Source organism: Microtus ochrogaster, linkage group LG4 (assembly GCF_000317375.1).
Source record: "Microtus ochrogaster isolate Prairie Vole_2 linkage group LG4, MicOch1.0, whole genome shotgun sequence".
NCBI lineage: Eukaryota > Metazoa > Chordata > Mammalia > Rodentia > Cricetidae > Microtus > Microtus ochrogaster.
In genome coordinates, this window is record NC_022030.1 from 63,542,871 (window position 1) to 63,568,371 (window position 25,501).

Sequence of the window (25,501 nt, forward strand, 5' to 3'; positions counted from 1 at the left end):
GGCCATAGTTCTGCATCTGCTCTCCTATTGGGCTTCTCTTGTGCTCCCTGCCATATCTTCATGGGGTTACTCCACAGATATGTGCTTGGCTGAGGAGGGGCCAAGCTAGACCCCAGAAAGAGCACCAAGAAAGGAGCACATTGCAATTATAAACACCCTGAGACTTGCAGCGGGCTCTACAAGGGACCCAGAGGCTCCCAAGAGCTCCAAGGGCCACCTTCCTTCTGAGCACATCATGTCTGTTTCTCCCTGCCCCAGCTCACCACCTGCTAGTCATCTCTAGCTCACCTCTAGAGCAAACCACTTCACTGAAAGCCACCCGGGATAACGCAAAGTCTGAAGTTGGAGGCAATCCACAGAGAATCAAATCCTGGTGCCACTACTTCCTAGCAAGCAAGCATGGGAAATATTCCAGGATCTCTCTGAGCCCTGAGTCCTCAAAATAAAACGAATTACGCCCACCTCCACAAGCATGGTGCAGAGGAAACACGTTACAGGCATGGTTCTCCCCCCATCCCTGCCTGATCAGCCCTACAGTGTCCCAGGGCAACTGTGGGTGCAGTTAAACTGCTGCCTGATTAACTTGCCTCAGGACCAGCCCCGCCAGTCTCATGATTCCTCCATCACTCGTGATAACCGTGATGACCACAGTGGCAGCAGCTGACACAGCCGACCTTCCCTTTCATACAGAATTTCATGGCATCACTATAGCAACTTTCTGACAACCGCAGCTGCTGCTGTTTGGACAAGAAATCCCCCACAGGCTCTCAGGTCTGGCTGGTGGGGTGGGCCACGGAGGGTGGGCCTTGTAGAGTTACCCCTAAGCCAGTTTACAGTCCTCTGATCCACAGGAGTGCAGCATCAGCACCATCTCTGCTGCACTGGGTTGGAACTGTGAGCCCAAATATGTCTGTCCTCATTTAAGTTGCCTCTGTCATACATTTTGTCACAGAGAAATACCTAATAGGCATGACTGTGCCCATTTCACAGATAGAAACTGGGATCCATCATATAACATCTGCTTTAGTGGGCTAAGGCCCTGGCAGAGGGACCCAGAGACAGCTCATCATTACAATGTTGTACTATTTGCTTGGTGGAAGCCCAAAGAATTCTTCCTCCTTGCCATGTGTCTTAGCTTCATTTCTGCTGTTGTGATTAAAAAATAAAAATAATACATACAAACAAAAAAAAAAGCACCTTTGGGAGGACAGGGTTTATTTTAGCACACAGTCCCACATTACAGTCCATCATTTTAGGGAACTTGAGGCACAATCACACCCACAGTCAAAAGCAGAGAGAAATTAATGTGTATTTAATATTCACCTAGATTTCTTTATTCATCTAAGGTCCAGGATCCAAAACTAGGAAATAGTACCACCCATAGTGGGCAGGGTCTTCCCACATCAACTAAGGCTATCAAGGCAACCACCCCCCCCCCACACACACAGATACACCCACTGACCAACCTATCTAGACAATGTCTCTCTGAGACTCCTTCTGGATGATTCTACAGTATGTCAAGTTGACAATTAAAGCTAGGCACCACACTGTGATTTGGGTCTTAGATATTTTCCCAAGATCCATCACTAAAGGCATCGTTTCCAGTGTGACACTTGGGAAGGTGGTTCAATCTTTAAGAAGATGGGACTAAGGGGGATGTCTTAGGCTACTGGGGGCTACTCCCTCGAAGAGACTTTGGTTCCTCCTCTGCCCCCCACCTCTTTGCTTCCTAGCTGCCAAAGAGGTGTCTACCTCTACCGCAGCTGTGGCCATAATGCCCTGTCTCATCATGTATTCAGAAGCAATGGGCACAGCCAAGCACGAACTAAAACCTTCAAACCTTGTGAACCCAACTAAACCTCTGCTCTTTTTAAGGTTATCACCTCAGGCATTTGGCTACAGCGGTGGAGAGTTGACCAGTGCACTCCCGTGCCGTCTCTTGAGGTGAGGCTTTTCACAAAAGCCTATGTCTCCTCATCTTTCACATTGTCACCCAGGGAACCCCTCAATGGCTTTTACACGGGATGAGGAAGGTGGACTCCTAATGCCATGTCCTTAATGCTACTGTCAGACACATTCCTGGGCACAGTTTTCAGGGCCCGGCCTTCGCTTACCTGGACCCCAGGCTGAGCAATGAAATGCTGGTCTGTGGCCTCCACCGCCAGCTCCAGGCAGTTGCTCCCGCCCCAGGCTTCACAGGAGTAGACCAGCAGCTGCTCTGCCAGGTCCTCGTCGTTGCTGTAGCACTCAGTGAACAGCTCTGCATCGTCAGGGAGAAGAGGGCTGGGCTCAGCTGGTAGACATGGAACCTGGCCTGCCTAGCCCCATCAAACTCTGAACAGATGGGTCATGAGGACCCAGGCATACAGAAGGCAGAGAGAAAGCTGACCAAATGTCACCCTTGCTACATGGGTGTTTCCTCTAGACACTGCATAGTCGGCAGGGCTCTTTATGTAGAGGGTGTTGTTACATGCTTATGGAACTGAGTTGCCTCCACCACCTAGGGAGGGCCCTCTCTGATAGGTTCTGGACACAGGCAGAAGGGCCTTGCTCTCAGGGAAGACCTCAGGATCCTCTGTCCCTCCTTACCTAAAACAGCCCCTCCCCCCTTCCATTTCCCTCCCAAGCCTTCTGAGTGAGACATCATGGCAGACATGGGACACTCACCCACAGCTCGGGTTTCATATTCATTGGCCAGTTCCTCCGATTCCCCAGCAGCGTTGATATCATTCTTGACTTTAGCCAGGGTCTTCAGAAGCTTGCTGGCTCCCAAGGCTGCCAGAGTACAGCCTTTGGTCTTTAAGGGGGTGCAGGGATGGGGAAATGTTGGTTAATTCATAGTCTCTTGAAGCATTGACATTAACTTTTGAAAAGAATAGACACAAGCAGGAGATGGCAAAGTCAACTACTCATTGTGATTCCAAGTCAAGTCTGAGATGAGCTTGGAACAGACTTGGACCTCAGTAAACTATCAGTGGTCTTGTAGGGAGAATCAGCGTCTAAAAAGAAAACACCTGGGTAAGTATTGGGGGCCATTCAGCCTCTGATGGCAGGAAGCCTGACTGACCCTTATCTCAACGTTATCATACTATAACAGCCAGGATACAGGGAGGGAAAATAAGAACATTGAAGACCTGCACCATGTGTCTTCAATGCTGTGTCTGAATTCAGCAGTCAAGGACAGAAGTGCATACGGAAGCACAGGTGTCCGTATTTATAGAAACCGTGATGTACCAAACCACAGAGAAAAGTCTCAATAAATACTTTAAGCAGAATTTTTATAGGTCCTACCTCCGGTTCATAATGGGAATAAGCTAGAGATCATTGTTTTTATTTTAATCTTATTATTACTTAGTTCTGGGGATCAAACCTAAGACCTTGTGCATGTGAGGTAAGGGCTAAGAAATTAATTTCTTTTTTAATCAGTAAATAAATTTTAATTTAGTGTATATAGGGAACCTTTTAAATTGTATATGTAGTTCAGAAGTGAATTGAATATTTAACTGGGTAGTGCTTAATTAAAGTTTGAAATCTGCCATCTTAATTTGGCTGAGGTTGTTGTCTCTTACCATAGTTGATAACGTTCTAAAGTTCCCAAATCATCCCAATACAATTCTACTTCCTACAAGCCTGTATTGTTAAAAGCATAAGACATTTTTGTTACATCACTGAGGATCCAATAATTCTCTATTCTAAAATAACAGACCAGACCTGAGTTTTAACTATTGACCATGTGATTTGTTTAATTTTTTGTCTTAATATTGTGAATAAATTTGCAGCTAAATGATTTGGCGAAAACAAAGTAAGATTTGGAAAGAAAGATTTCTTTGATGAGGGGTACACTTCTCTGTGGGTCTAAGGGTAAGGACTTACAATGCAGTTAGAAATAATTGTGGTTTAGGAAAACCAGGGTATGAGGCTCTCCTCTGAGACCCATGACTTAGCCCCTAGGCAGCTGACTATGTTTATAGTGCCAGGCATGATTTGACCTCTTGTTAAAAAGGTCTTCTCTCCAATTAGACAGATGTTGGTTATCGCCAAGTTCTTAACACCACCATTGCATCTTGAGGGATATCTTGTCATTCTGCATGTGGTTATGTTTCAAGGGCATCACAGCTAGGGAGGGTTGTTGATTGCTCCCCTCCCTTGGCCGCTTGTCTAGCACCTTCAGATACTATGGAAGCTAGACCTATGGAAGTAGGTTTCCACATCACATCCACCTCAAGTCTTCCAGGTCCTATGTCCAAAGTGTGCAGTTTCTTCATCAATAGGTATGTAGTAGCTTCAACCTCTGGGAAGTAACCAAGGGCAATGGCAATAGTATGTATTGAATTGGGGACCAGAAACTAATTTCTTAAGTTACATTTCAGAGCTCCTTATACTTGGGGGAAAAAATCATGCAGAGGAACCTGGGGAGCAGGAGTGGACTGGGGGACCCTACCTTTCCGGGGACCACCCATCCTAGGCACACCTCCAAGGACGTGCAGACAGAGGCACAGGCATGGTCCTGGGCACCAGATGCCCCAAGTTTTAAACTAGGCATGAGTGTAGGTTATACCAGACTCCTAGGACACAGCATGCATTTGGCATCAATTCCGTGTGGGCCTGGACGTTTACCTGCTCCCAAATGACCTTGGAGAGTTCTTTCTTGTTCTGGAGGATGGCCCAGATAAAAAGCGCTTGCAGGGGGTGCCGGGTGGTGAGAGATGCATCCTGAGAGGGGTGAGAACATGGGGTCACCACATGCAAATGGAACCCACTTTCGGTGCACTGTTTTAACAATGAGATGGGGTAGTCGGAAAGCATGAGAAACAGGCCCGCTGCTCGGAGACCTCTGGGACTTGGGGGCTGAGTCTGTTTTAGCAGCACAGTGGTGTGATTCTCATTGCTCACTGTCACTCAGCAGGTGGTGTGATTTGACACAAAATCTTTCATCCAGCATCAAAGACAAAGTACAACTGTGTGGGAAGGTAAAAGCGGGGGAGGGGAGCCGAGAGCAGTTCAGAGACTAAATGACTTCTGATGCACCGTGGAGAAAAGCGATTCCTCTCCATTCCACAGATCAGTTTCTCAGGCAGAGGGAGAAGAAAGGTGGTCAGATGGAATAAAACTCTCCTGTGCCTTGTAGCCAATCGTCAGCAAGTAAAGCGTGCTCACTTCTTTGGGCTGTCACTCAAAGATTGGAGGTCTAGCTCACATTTAAGATTCTGTATCTTCAATAAATGTTTTCCGATGGAAAGTGTGTGTGTCCCCTCCTACAGCTCCCCTCTTGGTTTGACTAAACTCTACACTGCACATGTGAACCCCAGGTATGTACTGTGTTTCAAATTTTAACATAAATAATGTCAAACAGAAGATACACACTTTCAATTCAACCACACACTGAGCTCATTTACACACACACACACACACACACACACACACACACACACACTTAAAAATCTCAGCTACAAATGCTAATGACACAAATCTCAGAGCTCAAGTGGTGACGATCTAGTTTAGGTTTCCCCAGAAGCAATCCTGAGATAAGAATTTGAGCAAAGTTTTTTATTTAGAGAGTGAGGAAATGAAGTCAGGAAAGAAAGAGGCCAATAGAAGGCACATGGCCAAGCAGGCGGCCATGGCTGTGTTGCCAGAAGCTCACTGCGCCATGCTCCTGAATAGTCTCCTTTAGGTGAGGGGCAATCGGGGCATTCGCTAGCCCTGGAACACTGATCAGAGCAAATGCTGGTTATGACTGATGATGCTGTTGATGGAACTGGACCTGCCCATATGCAGAGAGGAACCCTGCAGCACTCACATCTGCCCTAGCGGAAATATCCACGACTCCATTTGTCCACAAAACTACTGGCAGCCCTTCATTCTTTCACCTGGGCAGCAGGGAGCTGAACCCCGAGCAGAAAGCCATCTGTCTGTCCCCGTTCCCCATCAAATAGCCTCGGAAAGTGTGTCACACAAGCCCTGTGATCTAGAAATGATGGATCCAAACAGAGCCAGGGACTAGAGCAAGACGTCAGAAAACTTACCAGTGACTTTATTCTTTTGGAAAGATGGTAGAGAAAATGCATGCCACCCTTCTAGCTGCTTTAGGGCAATCAGGAAGAGAATGGGAAAGATGGAGGCAGAGAACAGAATTCTGGGAAACGGAAATATGGAAGCAAAGGACTAAATTCAGACAGCTCCACTGTTTTTACCATTACGTACATGGAGTTCCACATCCAAGTCCTCCCGACTGCTTCTGTCTTCCTTCCAGAAGCTTCTACGGAAGTTAGCCACCAGCTTCCAGACAAAGGTGAGGAGCGCGTCGTTGTAGGAGTTCTTGGCGATCTGCAGGTTCCGGTACACGAGGGTGCTGAAGTGGGCGGAGAAGAGCTCCGTGAGGACGTCGTTGGTGAGAAACTTCTGCAGATTCAGGCCGTTCTCCAGGAAGAGGCGGACAAACTTGGGCCTGTCCTTTATGAGCGCCGTGAACATGACTTCCTGCAGGTCAGCCGACTGAAGAGAAAGAGCAGGAGAGAGCATGTACTGTGAGATGGATAAAGAAAACACAAGGTGTCTCTGTATTTCAGCCATAGAGTCCTAGGATCTCCAGCTTCTCTCTCCATCCTGCTTTGACAATAAAATTCACTTTTCAGCCTCTAGGTGGGCGAACACCAAGGTGGAGACTTTGAATGTGACCTGGGCTCTTTCTTAGGTGGAGATAGCATGCCCACTGAAGCGACACGGGCCAGGAGCTGATGCAGGCACGCGGCATGAAAAGCATCAGGGAGCAGAAGCCAACGGTGGGCGTCTACAGTAGACACTGACTGTGAACCAACTGCCGGTGCTACAGTACACACTGTGGGATCTGATGCCCCCCTAGGTGAACTCTGACCTTCTCTACAGCGACAATTGTCAAAACAGAACCCATCAAGCCACATACTGTCTAGTAAGGATCTGGACTGTGACACAGCAGTGAGTCCCTGGACTCTGGATCAATACTATCTTAGTCCCTAGTAAAAGTTATCCTACAGAGCTTTTCCAAGAATCCTTTCTGTTTTCTTCTTATTTGGTTTTAGACAGCATCTTAGCGTGGTATCCCAGGCTGGCCTGAAACTCACTACATAATCCATGCTGGCTTTGGATTCATAGCAATTGTCCTAGGACCACACTGAGAACCTTAGTTATTATGTAAACTTACACTATGTGATTTCTCATGACTATAGTCAACAAGTAACTCCCCCAAAATCTCTGAAAAATTTAGCAGCTAGTTTTTGCAAACCAGTATGAACTGGCTTCAGCATGGCACTGTGAAAGGGAACTGACCCAGTATGTAGTTGAGAACCTTGCCCAAGGACACACAGACACCCACTCCAGCACTCAAACCCTTACCCACTATGCCCTTCATCCTAACCACCTTCAGCTGAGTTAATAAAATTAAATGTATAATGCTATTATGTGTTTGAGCTTATTTACCACCTGACCTTATTTAAATAGGACAATGTACACAGAGGGATTTATTTATGAACCAATTAATTAATGCACTCGCAGCTCTACTTGCCCTCCATTAACGAAAGCCTTGTGATGTGTAATGGGGTTCATTATGGTGCAAAGACCAAACGCAAGACAATGTTTGCTAAAGGGATGAATAACTCAAAAATTCATGAGCCATTACTACTTTCACTACGCTCATTAAAATTGATCATATGTTAATGTAAATCAAATCTTGGTCTTTGATGATACAGTGGTTTTGTGAGAGTGCTTTCTGAAGCTGGCTGCTGGAGATGGCGGCTTGAGTGATGCCAGCCTTCAAATCCATCCATACACATGTACAGTCAAATACAACCTCACTGCCCATTAATGACTTCACTTAATTGAGAAGAGTTGAACACAAAGATGCGCCCTTGTAAATCTCTGTCTGATGGTTTAACTGGTGCTTCTGAACAGAGCCACCCAGTTGGTTGATTGAACTTTAGATGCATGCAAGCAGTATCCCATAAATGGGGTCTCAAAACATGAAAATATAGAAAAGTGACCTGCTGGAAACTCAAAGATTTTAACTACACATGCAACTTCCATATTGGGGGGACTTATTTGACGCAGGGAGTTCCTGGTGCCTCATTCTAAGACACTGGTGGATGTCCTCAGCAAAGCTATTCCACCTTTCCCTCCTACCTCCCACCCCTGACAAATCTGTTATCTGAATTTGGCTGGGTGTGGAGGGGCAAAAGAAAGTTGCTGCCTTGATCTTTTTAGTCAAGCCAGATCAATAATCCCACGTCTCTGGTCCCCATACCTCAACCCATCCACTCCTGACAACAGACCCATAGCTCCAGACCAGATGATCTTCTCTCGTCTCCTGGCAACAGGATTATTTATACATTTAGGATGGCTTACATTAGAGTCTTTGGTTAGATTATCTGTTTGCAAGAAACCTACTAAGTCAACATCATTATCCCATCCTACAATCAAGGAAAGGGAGGCTGGACACCACTTATCTGCTAGGACAAAACAATCATTAGTCATTAACAAGATTCTAGATTGATGACCTTGTTGGACACAACCATCTACTGTTGAGACCAATGTCCAGGCTAACCCAGGAATATTCCCAGAGGCTTCATTACCTCCCATCGGCGGTCGTTGGTGAAGATCTCATCACTGGCAAGGTCCAATTGGTTCCACTCCAGTAGAAGCTTCAGTTGCCCGTTCCAATTGTCCTTGTCTTGCTCATTAGTGCTGAAGGCTAAAAGTGGGCAGGGAGAAAACCATAGCCACACATAAGGAAGCCAGGCCACTAATATCCTCCAAATATTAGAGCCACTTGTCAAAGCAGGTCTCTTGGAATCAGAGGAAACTGTCATTCACACTTATTCTTATCTACATTGCACATGCCCAGAAGCCTGTAGTGATCACCCCAGATCATCATATCTTTCTATTACATTATGAGTATAGTATAACTAGGATATATTGATATTTCTATAGATTGAGACTCTATAAGTATTATATTCTGAAGTTGTATCTGACTTATCCTATATCTAAATCTACAAAATAATGAACCATATTGCAACAATGTATTTGTTATGATTTGAGTGTAAAATGTTCCCCCTAAGCTCCTGGAGTTGAACACTTGGTCTCTAGCTACTGGCACTGTTCCGAGAAGCTGTGGAACCTTTAGGAGTCATGGCTTAGTTTGAGGAAGTGGTTCAAAGGGAGGCAGGTCTTACAGGCCCAATTTCCAACTCAATCTCTTTCTTTTCCCTTCTCTCCCCACTTTTTCTTCTCATCTGTCTATCTATCTATCTATCTATCTATCTATCTATCTATCTATCTATCATCTATCTATCTATCTATCTATCTATCTTCTCTGTATACTTTACATTTATTGATTAGGTATTTCAATCCAGAAGGCAAGGCTTTGCTCCTTACTATAGGTAATTACACTTAGGTGGAATTCTTTCCCGAGACATGGTCGGTCTCACTATATAGCTCTGGCTTTCCTGGAAGACAAATTTATAGTCCTATGTAGACCAGGCTTGCCTCAAATTTACAAAAATCCACCTGCCTCTGCCTTCTTGAGGCTGGGATTTAAGACATGCACCATCATACCCAGCTCACTTTGATGGAATTCTAACACAGCAAAGACTAAAAAGAATTGTTTTACCTGGTGGTCAGTCATTAGCTTCAGAAGATATGTGAGCCCCTGAGGTTGAATTATAAGGTGTGTGTGTGTGTGTGTGTGTGTGTGTGTGTGTGTGTGTGTGTGAGACAGAGCATGTGTACATGTGAAGCATGTATGCACACACTCCCACAGGTACAAAGTCTTTACAACATATTTAAAGGGGTCTGAGACTTTAAAAGTACTTTAAACCACTGCTAGAAACAGCATTTGCAGATGACCTTGGTTACATTTGATCAGCCTTTTAATGACATAAAATTTCTTCTGTGAAATTCACCTTAGAGAGCAGTCATCTTACCCTCCAAGGCTGTACTCCCAAGGAACTGACTCCACTCACCTTTGTACAGTGCATAGGAAATGGCGTTGCTCACAACCTCGTCTCCGGCCTCTTCCATCTTGATAACTGTGAGTAGGTGGGGACACTCAAGAATTTCTTTGAGCTGGTAATAGGTCAGGAAGAATATTGTCAACCAATTGGTCTTGAGCATGAGGAACATGACCCTTTTAAATGTATCTATTCTTTCACAATTTCATACATATATGTATATACAATATACTTTGATCCTGACCCCCTATTATCCTCTCTTGTTTCCTCCCCCCTCTCTAAACCCTTCCTTCTTCTCAACAGACCTCCCTTATACTACTTTGAAATCTGTGTGTGTATGTGTGTGTGTGTACATGTGCATATACGTGTGTATGTGTGAATGAAACAAAGCCTGACACACTAAAGATACCAATTGTCTGGTAAATAAATGAATGCAGAACAGACAACAGAAGACTGTGGAAACCTAAGTGTTGTTGGTCATAAAGTCTGAAAGAGGAGGAAAAAATAGTTTAATGACAAACAAGAAGCCGGAGGACTTGGTGCTAGAGATATCAATAGCTTACATTATCCTTTATGAGAGATAAATATATTATCCTTTGTGATTTTTCTGCAGTATTTAAATTTGAAACAGGTTTTTTGAAAAGGCATCTAATTTCAAGGCTCCAGGTACTGGCAAGGATGAACTTCTACCTGGAAGAACTTCTATGGGAGGATCAGGCCTGCTTTGGTTAGCTTCAGTTATAGATGATGGTGATTTCCCTAGCAAAATCTAGAGCTGGACCTTCCTGATCTCAACAGGGTAAAAACCAGGGGTCTTGGGCTCTTGCTTCAGGAAGGTAGCAAGGGGTTGAGAAAGTTCTTGGGCCTGGCTATCAGGAGGTGAACTTTTAAGGCCTCTGTTCATTGAGAAGAGTGATGATGAAGATATGGGTTCCAAAGATGTGCACCCAATGGTCAGGAGGAGATCAACCAGAGTTTCAACAAAACACCAACCATGAGGATTTTTGAGGGAGAGGAACAGATGAGCAAAGAAGGAAAGATTCTTCACCACGCATGCAGGAATTTGCTCAAGCCAAAGGAAAGGAATCCCGAGACAAATGATTGGCAAGGAGACAGATCTAGGGCCCAGGGTTATGGAGCACATGTAAAGCGGGCAACTCTGTGGAGGTAAGACATCTTTGACTTTGCAATGGAAAGAGAAGAAAGCAACTACAGATACAAAGCACAGTAGCAGACCTGGAGAGGGCTCCAAGGACTCTCTAACTGGGTTCCCATCTCCCCCTCCCTGAGCCTGCTGCAACCAGCGTGAGAGCTCCTGGATGTAAGCCAGATCTCATTTTCTCCTTGCTTCTGGGCTTTTGGTGGTATCTCATGACAGTTGATTAAGACCCAAACTTGAAAACGGTGCTCAGAGAGGTGCCTGTTCTGGACTCTCACACGCGCTTCAGCTTCCGCTCACAATTGTACCTTCTCTGCCATCACTCAGTTCTTCCTATGGGTCAGCTTCTCACCTCAGGACCCTTGTACATACAGTTCCCACCATCATGATGCCCACCCTCACCCCCCCATTCACTCTCCATCATTCAGATACTGGTTTCCACATCACTTCATCTCAGAGCCTTCCACAAAGCCCCACACCATAACACATCCATCTCTATCCATGCCATCTTTCTTCAGAATACCCCATGCTGGTTTATAATGGTGCTCCACTTGACTGGATCTAGAACCACCTAGAAAACAAACCTTTAGGCAAGTCTATAAGGAAATGTTTAGATGGGGTTAAGGGGAGAAGACCCAGCCTAAATGTGGGTGATACCATTCTGTGAGCTGGGGTCCAGGGCTGGATAAAAAGAAGAATGAGAGCTGAGTATCAGCATTCCTCTCTCTCTCTCTCTCTCTCTCTCTCTCTCTCTCTCTCTCTTTCTCTCTCTCTCTCTCTTTCTCTCTCTCGATTTTAACTACAGAGGCAATGTGATCGGCTGTCTCCTGCTCTAGCCACCACGCTTTTGCTGCTGTGATGGACTGTAGCCCCTATGACTGTGAGCTAAAATAGATCCTTCCTTTTTTTTTAAAGTTATTCCTTGCCAGGCACTGTTCACAGCAAAGATAACAGCAACTAATGCACACCCATTCCAGTTGGAAAAATATAGTGATTTTTATAATAACTTCACACAAGGTATTTTTCAACTTACATCCCCTATGTGAGGCCATAGACTATTTCTGACATACACACAATTCTTGGTGTGACCAAACCAAATCTAGCACATGACATACACATAATAAGAACTTACCTAATGAACAGAAGATGAAATAGCTTTAGATGTTTGAATGGATGGTATATGGCTAATATTCAGATACTATGGAAAGTCAAGGTCTTGGTGGGCTCCAAGTATGTATGTGGAACAGTGTGAGAAAGCTGTTGGGGAGAAGGGGAGCTCCCAGGTGGAGAGGGATTTCTTGGAGAGACAGAGAAAGGATGTGTTCAGCTTTGATGATCAGCCGTCCACATGACTAGTGAGGCCACTCAAGACTACATTGGTAGGCTGCTTATATAGTTCACTGATTTACGTATTTATTAATTAATAATCCTACTCTCAAGTTTGATCTTTTGGGAAATCTGTACTAATTTCACAACTCTATATGAATGCATAGCTAAAATGCCAGAGTAATTTCCATTTTTATGTATGTCTTCTGGTTGACATGATTAGAAATAAATATATTTAATTAGATATGAATATAAATTAGATATGAATCACAGGAATGATAATATAATCAAAGGCAGCCAAATTAGCCTGACATTTAGCTTAAGATGAATTGCCTGCGATGGTTTCCTTGAAGTAGAAATCCAAATCCCTCATAAAGAATAGAGGAACCATTAGGACCGTCCTGGTTTTTGGATGTAACATGAACCAGATGATACGTGTCAACTTTTAGAAGAGTTAAAAAGTAAATCTACTGGGATGGACCCAAGTCTGTGTTAGGTAGACAAACTAATAGTTTTCTATTCCCTCCTCTCTGGGTATTCTTATACTGGCTACTGAATTATTTTTACCCACCTCAGGAAATAGAGAGGGTGTAGTAGGAGCTGTGGGCTGCGTTCCCAGCGCCCAGCCACCCGCATGTTAAGCTTTACCCGAAATAATTACACAGAAACTGTATTCTTTTAAACACTGCCTGGCCCATTAGTTCCAGCCTCTTATTGGCTAGCTCTTACATATTGATCTAACCTGTTTCTAATAATCTGTGTAACACCACAAGGTGGCTTACCAGGAAAGATCTTAACCTGCGTCTGTCTGGAGTGGGAGAATCATGGCTACTGCCTGCCTCGGCTTCTTTCTCCCAGCATTCTGTTCTGTTACTCCACCCACCTAAGGGCTGGCCTATCAAATGGGCCAACGCAGTTTCTTTATTAACCAATGACCTTCCTCCATCAAGAGGGGAAATCAACATGCAACAAATTAACTAAAACTATCCAGGTATACAGTATTTCCACTTCAGAGAGTGAGCACCTTTGCCTATGGATTTCCATGTGGAAAGATTATCAAGGGATGAGTGACCTGGCCACTCCCCACCACTTCACTATCTCCGGATAGACAGCAGGTTTGACCTTTCCTAGCTGGATCTTTGATGGTTCTCTTCACTGGTATCTGTTTTTTTTTTTTTTTTTTTTTTTTTTTTTTTTTTTTTTTTTTGCAGAGCATGACACTCACTGGAGATCAGACCAGTGTTTATCACATACTGACCGTGATGTGTGTGCTAAACCAGTGCACGCTGGGACTCAGCACAAGGAAGGATGCCAACGGCTGAATTGCTTCTCAGCCTCTTTGTTCAGTTTTGCCTTCACCTTCCATAAATTACAATCTTCATCTCCATTCACCTGATTCTGTACTAGACTTAGATATGATTGAAAAAAAAAATACCTGCAAGAAATTTCCTACAAAGCTACCAGTTTTACCCTTTGGTAGAAAAATTTAAAAAATGCAATGTCTCGTTAAGGAGATCATACAAGCCATTACTAGTCAAGGCCTGGCCCAGTGCAGGTGCTATCTCTCAGCTGTAGAGGTGAAATTCAACCATGGTTCTAGGCTGCAAATTTTAGACAATGGAGCTTAATCTAGAAAGGGCTTGTTGTCTGACCATTTTGGATCCCACCATCCCATCAAGCTTACAAAGCAAGCCACCCTCTCAGGTAAATTAAAGGAGGCCATTAAGGCCCCGCTCTGTGGGAATTAGTAAAGAGCACCTAGCAACAGAACGTGAGGCATTCTTCCATCCCAGGAACCCCCAGCATCTTCCCCAGACTCACAGATCTGATCCAGCTCTCGATCTCCTCTTCAGGCAGCCGGGACACAGTGCGTGGTAAAAACCGCACAAGCTTCTCTTTGACCATGGAAGAAGTCAGAACATCCTCCACCTCCACCAGGTTGGCAATCACGTCGGCAATCTGCCCGGAGCCTTCCACCACCACACAGGGGATCTTACTTTTGATGGAGGTGTTGATGGCCTATGAAAGGGAGAAAGAATTGGACATGCAGAGGGGGCAGCAATGAGCAACACAACCCAGCTCAGGACCGAGGCTCTAAATCACAAGATGCTCTGATGCCTCTTACTGTTTTTCTCTCCACAGCTTTGTGATGGAGGAAGGTCATTGACTAATAAAAAAAAAAACTGCCTTGGCCCGTTTGATAGGCCAGCCTTTAGGTGGGTAGAGCAGACAGAATAGAATGCTGGGAAGAAGGGAAGTGAGGTCAGAGACGCCATGCCGCTCCCCAGGGCAGACGTGATGAAGCAAGCCGCCAGGTCAGACATGCTGAATCTTTCCTGGTAAGGCTGGTGCTACACAGATTATTAGAGATGGGTTGATTGGGATATGAGAATTAGCCAGTAAGGGCTAGAGCTAATGGGCCAAGCAGTGTTTAAAAGAATACAGTTTGTGTGTTGTTATTAGGGGCATAAGCTAGCCAGGCAGCCAGGAGCTGGATGGCAGGAACACAGACTGCAGCTCCTTCAACAGCTTTGATTTCAAACCAACATTGAACCAACTGCAGTGGCTTTATGAATGTGAGAAGTGAACCAGTTGTTTGACATCCTGAGAAAATGAAAGTCTACTATTATTACTAGTGGCCCAACTGCACAGGCCATAGCCTGGAGGGGAATTCTAGTCTATTCTAATAAAATTAGAAAGTCAAAGCCTAGAGTAGAGAGTAGTAGCAACAAACTTTCTTTCTTAGCTGGTGTTCCCAGAAGCCTCTCTCCTTCCACACCATCCCAACTTAAATAGATAAAAAATAAATATACTCTTCCCTGCTACTTCCTGTCAACCAGTTGCTAACCCCGCCTCTCTGAGCCTAGGTTAATTTTATTTAATTAACACAAATGCAACACATCTTTACATAGTTAAACAAATGCAGCATAAACCAATGTAACACCTCTTTGCCTGGTTAAACAAATGTTCCACAACAAGGACCCCTGCGATAATTCATGCCTTCCATACAAGGGTACCTTGAAAATCACCTTACGTACAGAATGGTTCACTCCCCAAACTGGTGTGACACGTAAGTGGCAATTGTGAAGGTTTGATCCCACACAGTTGTATCGATAACTTATCTAAAGGAAGCTATCAGTGCCCTGGGAATACTTTAAAAGCATCCAGCAGTTACTGTGTTGGCTCCATCATTCCCCCCTTCACTTACTGCAAGAAAGCGAAATAGATGTGCTTTGTGAACAAACACCTCTTGCCCTGATGTGTTCTTTGCAAGAACTTCAGGAGGTGGAAGAGGGGCCTCAGAATCTTTATTGCCTGACTTCAAGATCAAAGGATTAAGCTACATGTGGGCACAGAAGAACCTGAAAGTCCCCTTCTTTAGAGGCTGAAGGCTTTCCGTGGAGAAGACACAGCCCATCCTGCCAAGAGTGTGGGGCTATGAGGCGTGTGACAGCCTGGCAGCCCGTCCACATCCTCAGAACTCCAGAGGAACAGAAGCGCAAGTGCTGGGTGGCAGCTAAAAGATGTGGAGCCAAGGAGCCCAAGAAACATTAGTTCGATGTTAGTTAGCGTCCTGATCTCCTGCCCCTGCTTCCGAGGAATGGGAACAAGCGGCGCAGGTCTTCGTGGTTGATACTGGAGAGACCCTCACCATTAAGTTGCAGCGGGAAAAGAAACTTCTTCCCTTCACCCTAGGACAAATCTTTCCAAATCTTAAGTTTCAGAGAAAGAATAGGCATGCAGCCAGCTCCCAATCCATCTCTCTCATTTACCATCTCTCTCTACATCTTTAACCTGCTACCACTCTCTGTCTCCTCTTTATTTTTTCTCATTTATCAGTGCTTAAAGAATTTCAGACAGTGCATTTTGAGTATGGTCACTCCCTTCCTCCAGCTCCTCCCTGGTCATTCCCTATTTCTCTATCCAACCAATAAGTGGGCAACAAAGGCCTTACAAGTCACCACAGGCTAATAAATTAAAAGTCCAGGGACGGGAATGGGTTACCTTTATAGGGAGTTGGCCAGTGAGGTTCCACAGACCCCCAAACACTACAGGGTATTGTACTTGACAGTAAGCCTATTGCTAAAGACACCACCCACACGAGCTATGGAACACAGAGAAACCAAGCTAATGCTAACCCGAAAGCCTCATCTCTACTGACTAACTAACACTCACACTACAGGGAAGTGTTGCATACACAACCAGAGTAGAAAAGTAATCATCTATCTTACCCAGCTATGAATCCTGGGGGCTACAATAGCAACCGGCCTGGCAAGACATGCCCACTGGTACAATAGAAGCATGAATGTCATGGGAGTTAGCAATCCCTTTCTGATTGGAGGTAAGACCTACTCCACAGGATGAAACCACATCCTGTCACTGGGAACGGGAACCTGTGAGGAGACACCCAGGCCCTAAAGGAGAACCTGTGACTGTCACTCTGGTAACTGGGTATAGGGTTACACTGACTGCTATGAGTCACTGCTACACCCTGAGATTAGAGCGTCAGTCAAGCTTTATCGGAGAAGCGTCTATTCGCAGGAGATGGCGATTAACACGGAGACCAGCCCATCCACAGCTGGGCAAAGAATGAGAGATGGTAGACGGCTCGGCCCTAAGTGGGATGTCTATTTCACACCCTCTCTCCCCACCTCCTCTTCATACGGCTGCTTTGTCCACACTTATCCAGTGATCATTTCACAGATCAATTTACTTGTTCCCTGAAATTCCTTTAAAAACATTTTTCTTTCAAAGACTCCTGAATGGCGTCTTTTTTTCTTCAACAGCGGTCTCAAAAGCAGCTCTCAAAACATCTCATAACTATCTATTGAATGAATAAACTAAATGCCACACCATAAGAAAAAAATACCAGATGGTGAGTGTTCCTCTACAATTCTAGAAAATTTTTGCTAGCAAGGACTAGAAATTCCAGTGTGCTCTGGTCGCTAGGCCAGAGACGGTTACTGTGTGTAGGTCTGCTTATTCTAACCCCAGTTTTAAATTAAAGCAAGGAAAAGGGGTGGGCATGAAAATAATAAAGAAAGAAGGTGAACATTATTTTCTTATAAGATCTTATTTCTATAACAACAACAACAAAGATCACTGAAAGCACCCTATCCAAACACTAGCTAATGTAGTCACTGATGCTCATTTCTAAGGAGCCAGAGGCCTGCATTTCGGCAGGTGCAACTGTAACAACAGAGCCTGCAATGTGGGTGGGGAAATGGAGTCTTTGCCAAGATGCTCAATATCACTCGGGCAGAGTCATCCAGGAGCTCCATGTGGGCAGCATGGCTTAGGTGTGAGATTCCTGCATATGGAGTCTAGGATCCCCAGAAGAGTTGCCATTCTGAGTGCAACTCTTTACTCTCTGAGCTGAGGAGCAGCCTGTGTCTAGTAAAGGAACAACACATGATGAGAAGACATTGCTTACTTCATGAAAGTCCTTAGGATATATAGAAGGCAAAGTCAAGAGAGCTCATGAATGTGGCTTTTGGGAATTTGGGACATCATAAAGAACCAAATCTGTGAATCTGCGGGAGAGAAGAAGGAGCTACAATTAAAACTTAAGTACAAAAAAGCCATCCAGGGACATTATAGCAATATATACATGTGTGTGTGTGTGCGTGTGTGTGTGTGTGTGTGTGTGTGTGTGTGTGTTCAACTAGGGAAAATTAGGGACATCCAAGCACAAGACGTCTTTTAAGCCCTAAATGCATATTGCCAGAAAATCTTACTACTGCAAGTTACAACTGGAATGCAAGTTCACAAAGAAGCAATATCTAAAGTTGAAGGGAGAGATGCCGACTCACAAAGGCAATCCCTTTAGAGTTATCAGACAGTTTGGCAGAAACCCCAAGTCAGGAAAGTCAGAAATGGCATACTTCAAGCCCTGAAAGCTTAAAAAAAAAAAAAACTGCCAAAAAGATTAGCATACCTGGAAACGTTATCTTTTAAAGTTCAAGAAGAATAAAGAGATGTTTATCTCTCACCTGGTACCAAAATCAACACAAAATGGATTGAAGACCCTAATACATGACCTGGAACTTTGAACTGAAGCAAAAGAACATGGGTAGAACATTTCAAAATATTTATGTGGGCAAGTACCTGCTGGAAAGGATTCCAGTGGGTCAGGCAATGGCAACAAGAATTGAGAAATGGGATTGCATAAAATTGAAAAATCTCCTTCAGAGCAAAGTCAACAATTAACAGAGAGGAGAGACAGCTCACAGAATGGGAGAGAAATCTTTATAGCTGGCCTGATATTAGTATCTAGAACCTATAAACTCAAAAAGTTAAGCACCAAAACTCCAAGTGCACGGTCAGCAAATGGGCAACTAAATTCAACAGATGGCCCTCAAAAGGAGAGATACGAATGTCCAACAAAAAAAAATGAAAGTATATTTAACATCCTTAGCCATCAGGAAAACACAAACCAGAACTACCTTGAGAGTCCATCTCACTGCTGTCAGACTGACTAGCATCAAGAAATGAAGCAACAGAACACTAATGAAGGGGCAATTTTAATTAGTGACTATAAGAATTAATATAGAGGTACCTCAAAATGCAAATAAAACTAGGACAACCATACGATCCAGTATACCACTCACGAGCACACACCCAAAGGAATCTAAGTCAGCAGACACTACAGACACCGGCACTCCCATGTCCTCTAGGGTACAGTTCACAATGGCTAAGATATATAACCAGATTAGCTACCCAAGAGATGAATGGATAAAGTATTGGATGTGTACACAGGGGGGTTTTAGTCAGTCATAAAATATGAAGACTTGTCATTTGTAGAGAAATGGATGGAACTGTGGATAAGAATGTTGAATAAGAAAAGACAAACATCTTATTTCCTCTTGCATGCAGATGAACAGGCCATAGTGAGGCCCATTTTATACAACAACTGGAAATTTAGTTTGAAAAGATGAGACAAATGCAAAAGTCTGGGGCAGCAGTAGGGGGAGGGTGCTTCTATTGGGTGTAGACCAGTCTTTCAGAAAACCAAGCCAAAACTCACTTTCAAAGTCTCTCTTCCACCTCCTTGAGCAAAACACACGATGGGGATCTTACCACCGTAGTTGGAATCTGTAAAACAAGAACAAAGTCTGTTTTGGACTCCACCTTGAGGACTGGGTGTGGCAGGAAGTGGGATGCGGCAGGAAGTGGGAGGAATGTAAATGACTGTGTGTTGGTTTCCCAGCCACTCAGACCCGAATAATCACACGGAAACTATATTAGTTAGAAACCTGTTTGGCCTATGGCTCAGGTGTATTCCTAGCTAGCTCTTACATCTTAAATTAACCCATTTCTATTCATCTATGTATCACCACAAGGTTGCAGCCTACTGGTAGATTCTGACATCTTTCACCTTTGGCAGCTACATGGCATTTCCTTTAGTCTGCCTACTTTCTTTCTCTATCTCTGTTCAAATTTCTTGCCTGGCTTTACTCTGCTAAGACATTGGCCAAAATAGCCTTATTCATCAATCAATAAAGCAACACATATACAGAAGGACATCCCACGATAGAGGACCATCTGCTCTGAGAGCTCATGGCCTTGGCAATAACTGCTTGGATTTGGCCTTGGCCCTGAACTGATAGATCCCATTGAAGGAATAGCAGTGTGTCAGACCATCAACAGTGTGGCATGGGTAATACTGTCATTTGTCACTGCTTTTTAAAATGCTGAATTTGTCGCTTCATTAACATTTGTCGATTTGATGAGACTGAGTTAAAGTTTGCTCTTATTCTCTCCCTCATTTGTATAATCCCACGCTTTCCTAAATAGGTGACAAATTTGCATAATGAGGCATTCTCTCAATGGAGTTGAGTGTGGCTATAAATAACTTCCTAAGCTGTGTCTTCATTGAAGTCAAAACAATTGAGACTGTGTCCTGTGAGGCCGTCTGTCACTAAACCACAGGACAGCCTTGCTCCAAAGCAGGACGCCTCTCAGCACCCTGTCCACAGGAAAAGAAGACACATGCGGTTTATCAGATAAGGTCTTGCACTCAGTTTCTGCAAAACCAGTGTTTTAGGTGATTCTATTCTGGTAACCCAAAGAAGGAGCCAAAGTCAAAACATTAAATAGCCTTCCAGTTGTGACAGTCTTAACATCTCTACCCTACTGTTGAGTCTCAAACCCAGGTCAAATACCTGAGTTGCCTATTTAATATATCAGTGCTGACACTGGCTGGCAGGTTCTCCCAACATCCCTCAGGCCCTACCTGTTACAGGGTATGACTGGCATACCCAGCCCTCTACCCTGAACTCTCCAGCCCAGAAGCTGGTCTACCCTTTTCCCAGATGCTCTTACCTATATAATGCAGCCATTGTGGTTACCTGCCCCCTTTTGTACCTCTGCCCTCATGGCTGCTACACTTCCTTCCTCTCTTTCCCCCTCTCCCTTCCCACTCTCCTTCTCTCCACATGGCCCAGCTCAGTCTGGTCATTCATCTACTGTGGAGGACAAAAAATGCAGGCCCGTTTCCACCTTGTCTGACGGTCGGAGAGTTTGGAGATTTGACAGGCATAGTTGCACATCCTAACTCAGGAGGTGATTGCTTCGTTCTTTTGAGATTAAGATCTATTCTAATAAGTCCGTGCCTTCCTGACACGTGGTCAGGATATGCAGATGTACCTCTGCTCCTTTTTTTTTTTTTAATAAACATGGGTGAATTTCAGGATCTCAGTCACTGGAATGCCCTCCCAATACTTTCTATGGTTTCTGTTCTGTTATCTTTTATGAGTCTTCATATTCTTTATTTATATTTCTCCAATTCCCACACCCCTTCCCTGGTAAGAAGTATTTTTGTCAAGGCCGGTCCTCAGCAACCTACCTAATTGCCTTGCTTCTTAACTATGCATTTTCAATTAGGGGCTTCACTTTTTACAAATGCCTACAGGAAAAAAACAAAAGCGAGCAGGCTTCCTAAATGAATAAGCAAGAGTGTAAGAAGGTATCTGTCACTGCCTTCAGCATGCTGAAGGACATGTCAGTGGCCCCTGCAGAGGCACTCCTGGGATTCTGAAGAAAGGCGAGAAGTACAAGCTCCTCTTTAGCAGTGAAGATGGGGAATCAAGAGGGCTAGCTAGCCATGCAGCACCAGCTGCCTCCACAACAGCCATGCATGCATGCATAGCTGGCCTCCAACTGTCACCATGCACACGGGACTTCCCGTTCCTAACGACTGACCTTGACTGGTCCGCTCCGAGATGTACTTCTCCAGCTGATTCCGCAGCTTGGCTTCCACTGTGGGGTGTCCATGACATCCGTTGTCCACAAGCAGCAGGTGGGTGTGATTGTTGTCCAGGATGTAGAGAGGGTCTCTCTTGAAGTCATCCATGATGTACTGAGCCGAGAAATATCCCTGGAAAGCACAAAGACACTTGTCTTCGGGATGCAGGGTGACATCACGACGACCCTACTAAAGCGAGAGAACCTGTGTTTGCTGTGTGTGACCTCTTGTGACTGTACTGACGAAGAGCACCAAAACTGAAGTAGAAAAAAAGATGGTCACAAACAGCCTACTGTAAAACAAGAATGAGCAAGAACTGCGCTGTCTTGTTCATATGTATTTAATATTCTCATGACTCAAAAATAAAACACCGATCAAAAATTTTAAAAAAAAGATGATGATGAAAACAAAGAAAATTCTCTGAAGCAGATCTAAAATAAGGTATGGCATGTTTCAAACAGTGGCCTTGTTTCAGGTTGGCTGAGCCTCCGTCCTGTTCCACCCATAGCAGTGAGCGCTACAATGATCCTGGTGAGCCTGTGTCAGAAGATGTGGCCAATGAGATGGTTATGAATGTTTTGTTTTATACAGAAGACCAAACACTGTCGCCCAGGAAAATAGTAGAGAAACCAGGAAGCCAAGCGCGATATCATAAGAGTTTACTGCAAAATCATGCTGTCATGGAAGACTCATCAGAAGTAAAATAGGGATAAAACTAGCAGTATAATTTAAGCCTCTAAAAACTATGTTTTCTACAGAAATGAAGACTGTAGCATATAAATGAAAATGTAGATTATACTTAATTCTAAGAGCCGTGGGTTGTTGTCATCAAGATTTTATGTGCATTTAGCTATTATCTGTACACTTCATAATTTCACACTGATAAGCATTTCCATACTGTCAAAATATCCTCAGAATGAGTATTATCCTACCTCCATGGTTTTCTTCGTTTTTGCATAGTGATCTGTCTGGGCTTCCCTCTTTAGTGATAAATATTACTAGATTATAATATCTAATAATAAATATTAAGTCCCAAGTATTGCTGGATATTTAGATTTATGCCAATTCTTGGGCATTACAGAATGCTTTAATGAAATCTTTGCCCTAATATTAAATTCTCTAGGGATGAATTTATTAATGCAATTGTTGGCACTTTCCAAAAACAGTTTCATACTTGTGACCAAGCTCCGTGGTGAGCACAGATTTGACTTCTTAGGTCCCTGTACCCCCTTATTAGTCTCCAAAATGGCAACATAGACAAGAAAGTGAATGATGTTTTTGAAAACTAAGCCCTTAACATTTACCATCTAAATGCCTAGTGAGCCTCAGATGGAATAAGATTGCATTAAATATAGATTTCTGAACATCTAGCCCAAATCTCCTGAGTAGGACTTGGGTAGTTTCTCACTGTTTCTGAAACGTCACACCTGACACATATATCAGTAGATATCATATATCTGTAGTGCATTCTGGACATAATTTGAGGGAGGTCTGCTACCTCCTAAATCAGTTCTCTGGAAACATTTGGTGGTATGGGTCTCAGCCTTCTCCACACTGGGTTAAGGTCGGAGAACAATAATAAATCTGAATTCCTAAGAATCCGGCACGGTAGTGCAGGAGTATACCTACAGGAGAACTCTTCTAAGATTGATTTGAATCATAATCAAACAGTGCACCCAAGTCTAATAGGAGCTTTCTGGAGACAGATTTTAATGGCAAAATGCCTCCACTATTAGTTCCTGCTTTGGAATTCCTTAAGAATACCCCTCCCCCTTGTCTTGAACGGCCGTTAAAGGTCTATAGGTTGTTCTCATAAGACAGGCTTTCCCACCATCTGGCTCCACTACAGAGCCCCAGCATTCGGGTCATAGCCATTGCCCTGGTCTTTCCCCCACAGAACCTTACAGGCCTCCCGGCCCCACACATACCTCATCATCGCAGTTCCGGATGAGGGTGTCCCTGTTGGAGACCATGCCCCAGGCCGCGATGCCAATGGCCACGATGTTCTCTTCTGAATTCCTGCTAATGGTGTTATCTCTCACCACTTCACCTATGTACTTCATCAGACCGTAGTGAGTGCCTCCCGTGAGAATCCAAGCACCTGTGGACGAGGGAGGGGAAACGGAACTTCACCTGGTGCTGAGTAAGGTTTTGGTCCTGTGTTTCTAGATTCCCGAGGGAACCTTCCTGCCCATGAGCTCCCGGATGCTGCATTGAGAGCCAGACTGTGGGATGGGACCCCATGGCGAACAAGAAGAGAATCCCAGGTCATCGGGGGTTCCTGAGGGGCATGTACTAGACAGCACAGGTTCGGTGCCCCGTTCTAGATATGCATTCTCAGTCTCCACAGAAGGTGCACTCAGGAGTCTCCAGGGGATTGCTTTCATGAACAGTGAATGCCTGGCGTGAACCCATAAGTGAGCTGGGCAGTGCAACCATAGAGGGCAGTGTGCTCTCTCTCCAGACCTCATGCCTGTCAGAACACAGTGGACCTTCCTAGCCCCAGCAATTCTGCTTTGCTTTACATAACTGTGTCTATTTTTATTCAAGGTTTGTATCTGATAATCCTTGCAATGTCGAGCACTTTTCTGGATTTTAATGGAAAATAAAAGAAACTAAAGACCTGCAGGTTCGGGCTGTAGCTCAGAGACAAAGTGTTTTACCAGCACATGTCAGACCATGGGTTCGGATCCCAGCACCAGACAACAGAAAAATTATTTAGTATAATGGAAATGACTATTGTGTAACTTGTAGCCTAGGCAGTCCTCATTCTAAAGGCAGACCCTGCCTTGAAGATGCTCTCTATCTTTTGGGAAGTCCCCACCTTGAACACAGTCCCCATCCATCCTTAGGGCAGCCCCCACCTTGAAGACACTCTCCATCTTTTAGGGCCACCCCCACATTGAACACTGTCTTCACGCTTAGGATAGCCCCTATCTTGAACACTGTCTCCATCCTTAGGGCAATTCCCATCTTGGAGACATTCTCTATCCTTAGGGAAGTTTCCACTTTGAGGACACTATCCTTAGGGCAGTCTCCACCCTGAAAGAAGTCGCTGTTTTCTCTCTTTATCAGCTCTAGCAATAGAAGTCTTCAAAGTCCTGAGGCAGCCCTCTTCTCTAGCTGTTAGAAAGTCCATTCCTTTGTCGTCTGTCTCCATTGTCTAGTTTCCCTGCCATATCTGACAAGGAAGAACTAGGTCATCGGTCACCCCCCACATCAAAGACCTGCTAATCTGTAAGTGCCTTGTGGCCCTTAGAAGGTTCATACCCAATTCCTAAACCAGTTCTCAGTGTTTCTTTTTAAAATAAGGTAACTGGACATGACCAACACCAAGGACTCGGGGAGTATTGCCTTCTTTGCCCTGGCTAAACTAACAGAGTCAACTTTGTAAGTTAGTTAGAAATGAGCTGTCTTCTAGGCCAAAGCCACTTATTCTGTTCACATTGTGTGTGTGTGATATGTGTGTATCTGTGTAATATGTGTATATGTGTGTGTATCTCTCTGTGTGTATGTGTGTATCTGTCTATATGTAATATGTGTATATGTATGTGTATCTGTGTGTATGTGTGTATCTGTCTGTGTGTAATATGTGTGTGTATCTGTTTGTATAATATATATATGTGTATGTTTGTATAATATGTGTATCTATGTGTGTATTTGTGTAATATGTGTATATGTGTGTGTATTTTTCTGTGTGATATGTGTGTGTATCTGTTTGTGTAATATGTGTATATGTGTGTGTATCTGTGTGTATCTGTCTGTGTGTGTAACATGTGTGTATCTGTT

The 25,501-nt window shown here is 44.2% G+C and overlaps 1 protein-coding gene across 1 annotated transcript in view; it reads right to left on the bottom strand.

Annotated features, from left to right (window-relative positions):
• The window catches only part of Trpm8 (transient receptor potential cation channel subfamily M member 8), a 75,827-nt gene that overhangs the window by 39,043 nt on the left and 11,283 nt on the right, over positions 1–25,501 (bottom strand). The window contains exons 5-14 of the mRNA XM_005361717.2: positions 23,641–23,813; positions 21,670–21,844; positions 19,493–19,560; positions 14,287–14,484; positions 9,993–10,095; positions 8,604–8,722; positions 6,205–6,495; positions 4,618–4,713; positions 2,668–2,797; positions 2,115–2,260 (exon numbers count right to left, since the gene is read on the bottom strand). Coding sequence (XP_005361774.1) covers positions 2,115–2,260; positions 2,668–2,797; positions 4,618–4,713; positions 6,205–6,495; positions 8,604–8,722; positions 9,993–10,095; positions 14,287–14,484; positions 19,493–19,560; positions 21,670–21,844; positions 23,641–23,813 — 1,499 coding nt within the window. The remainder of the gene's footprint in view (positions 1–2,114; positions 2,261–2,667; positions 2,798–4,617; positions 4,714–6,204; positions 6,496–8,603; positions 8,723–9,992; positions 10,096–14,286; positions 14,485–19,492; positions 19,561–21,669; positions 21,845–23,640; positions 23,814–25,501) is intronic.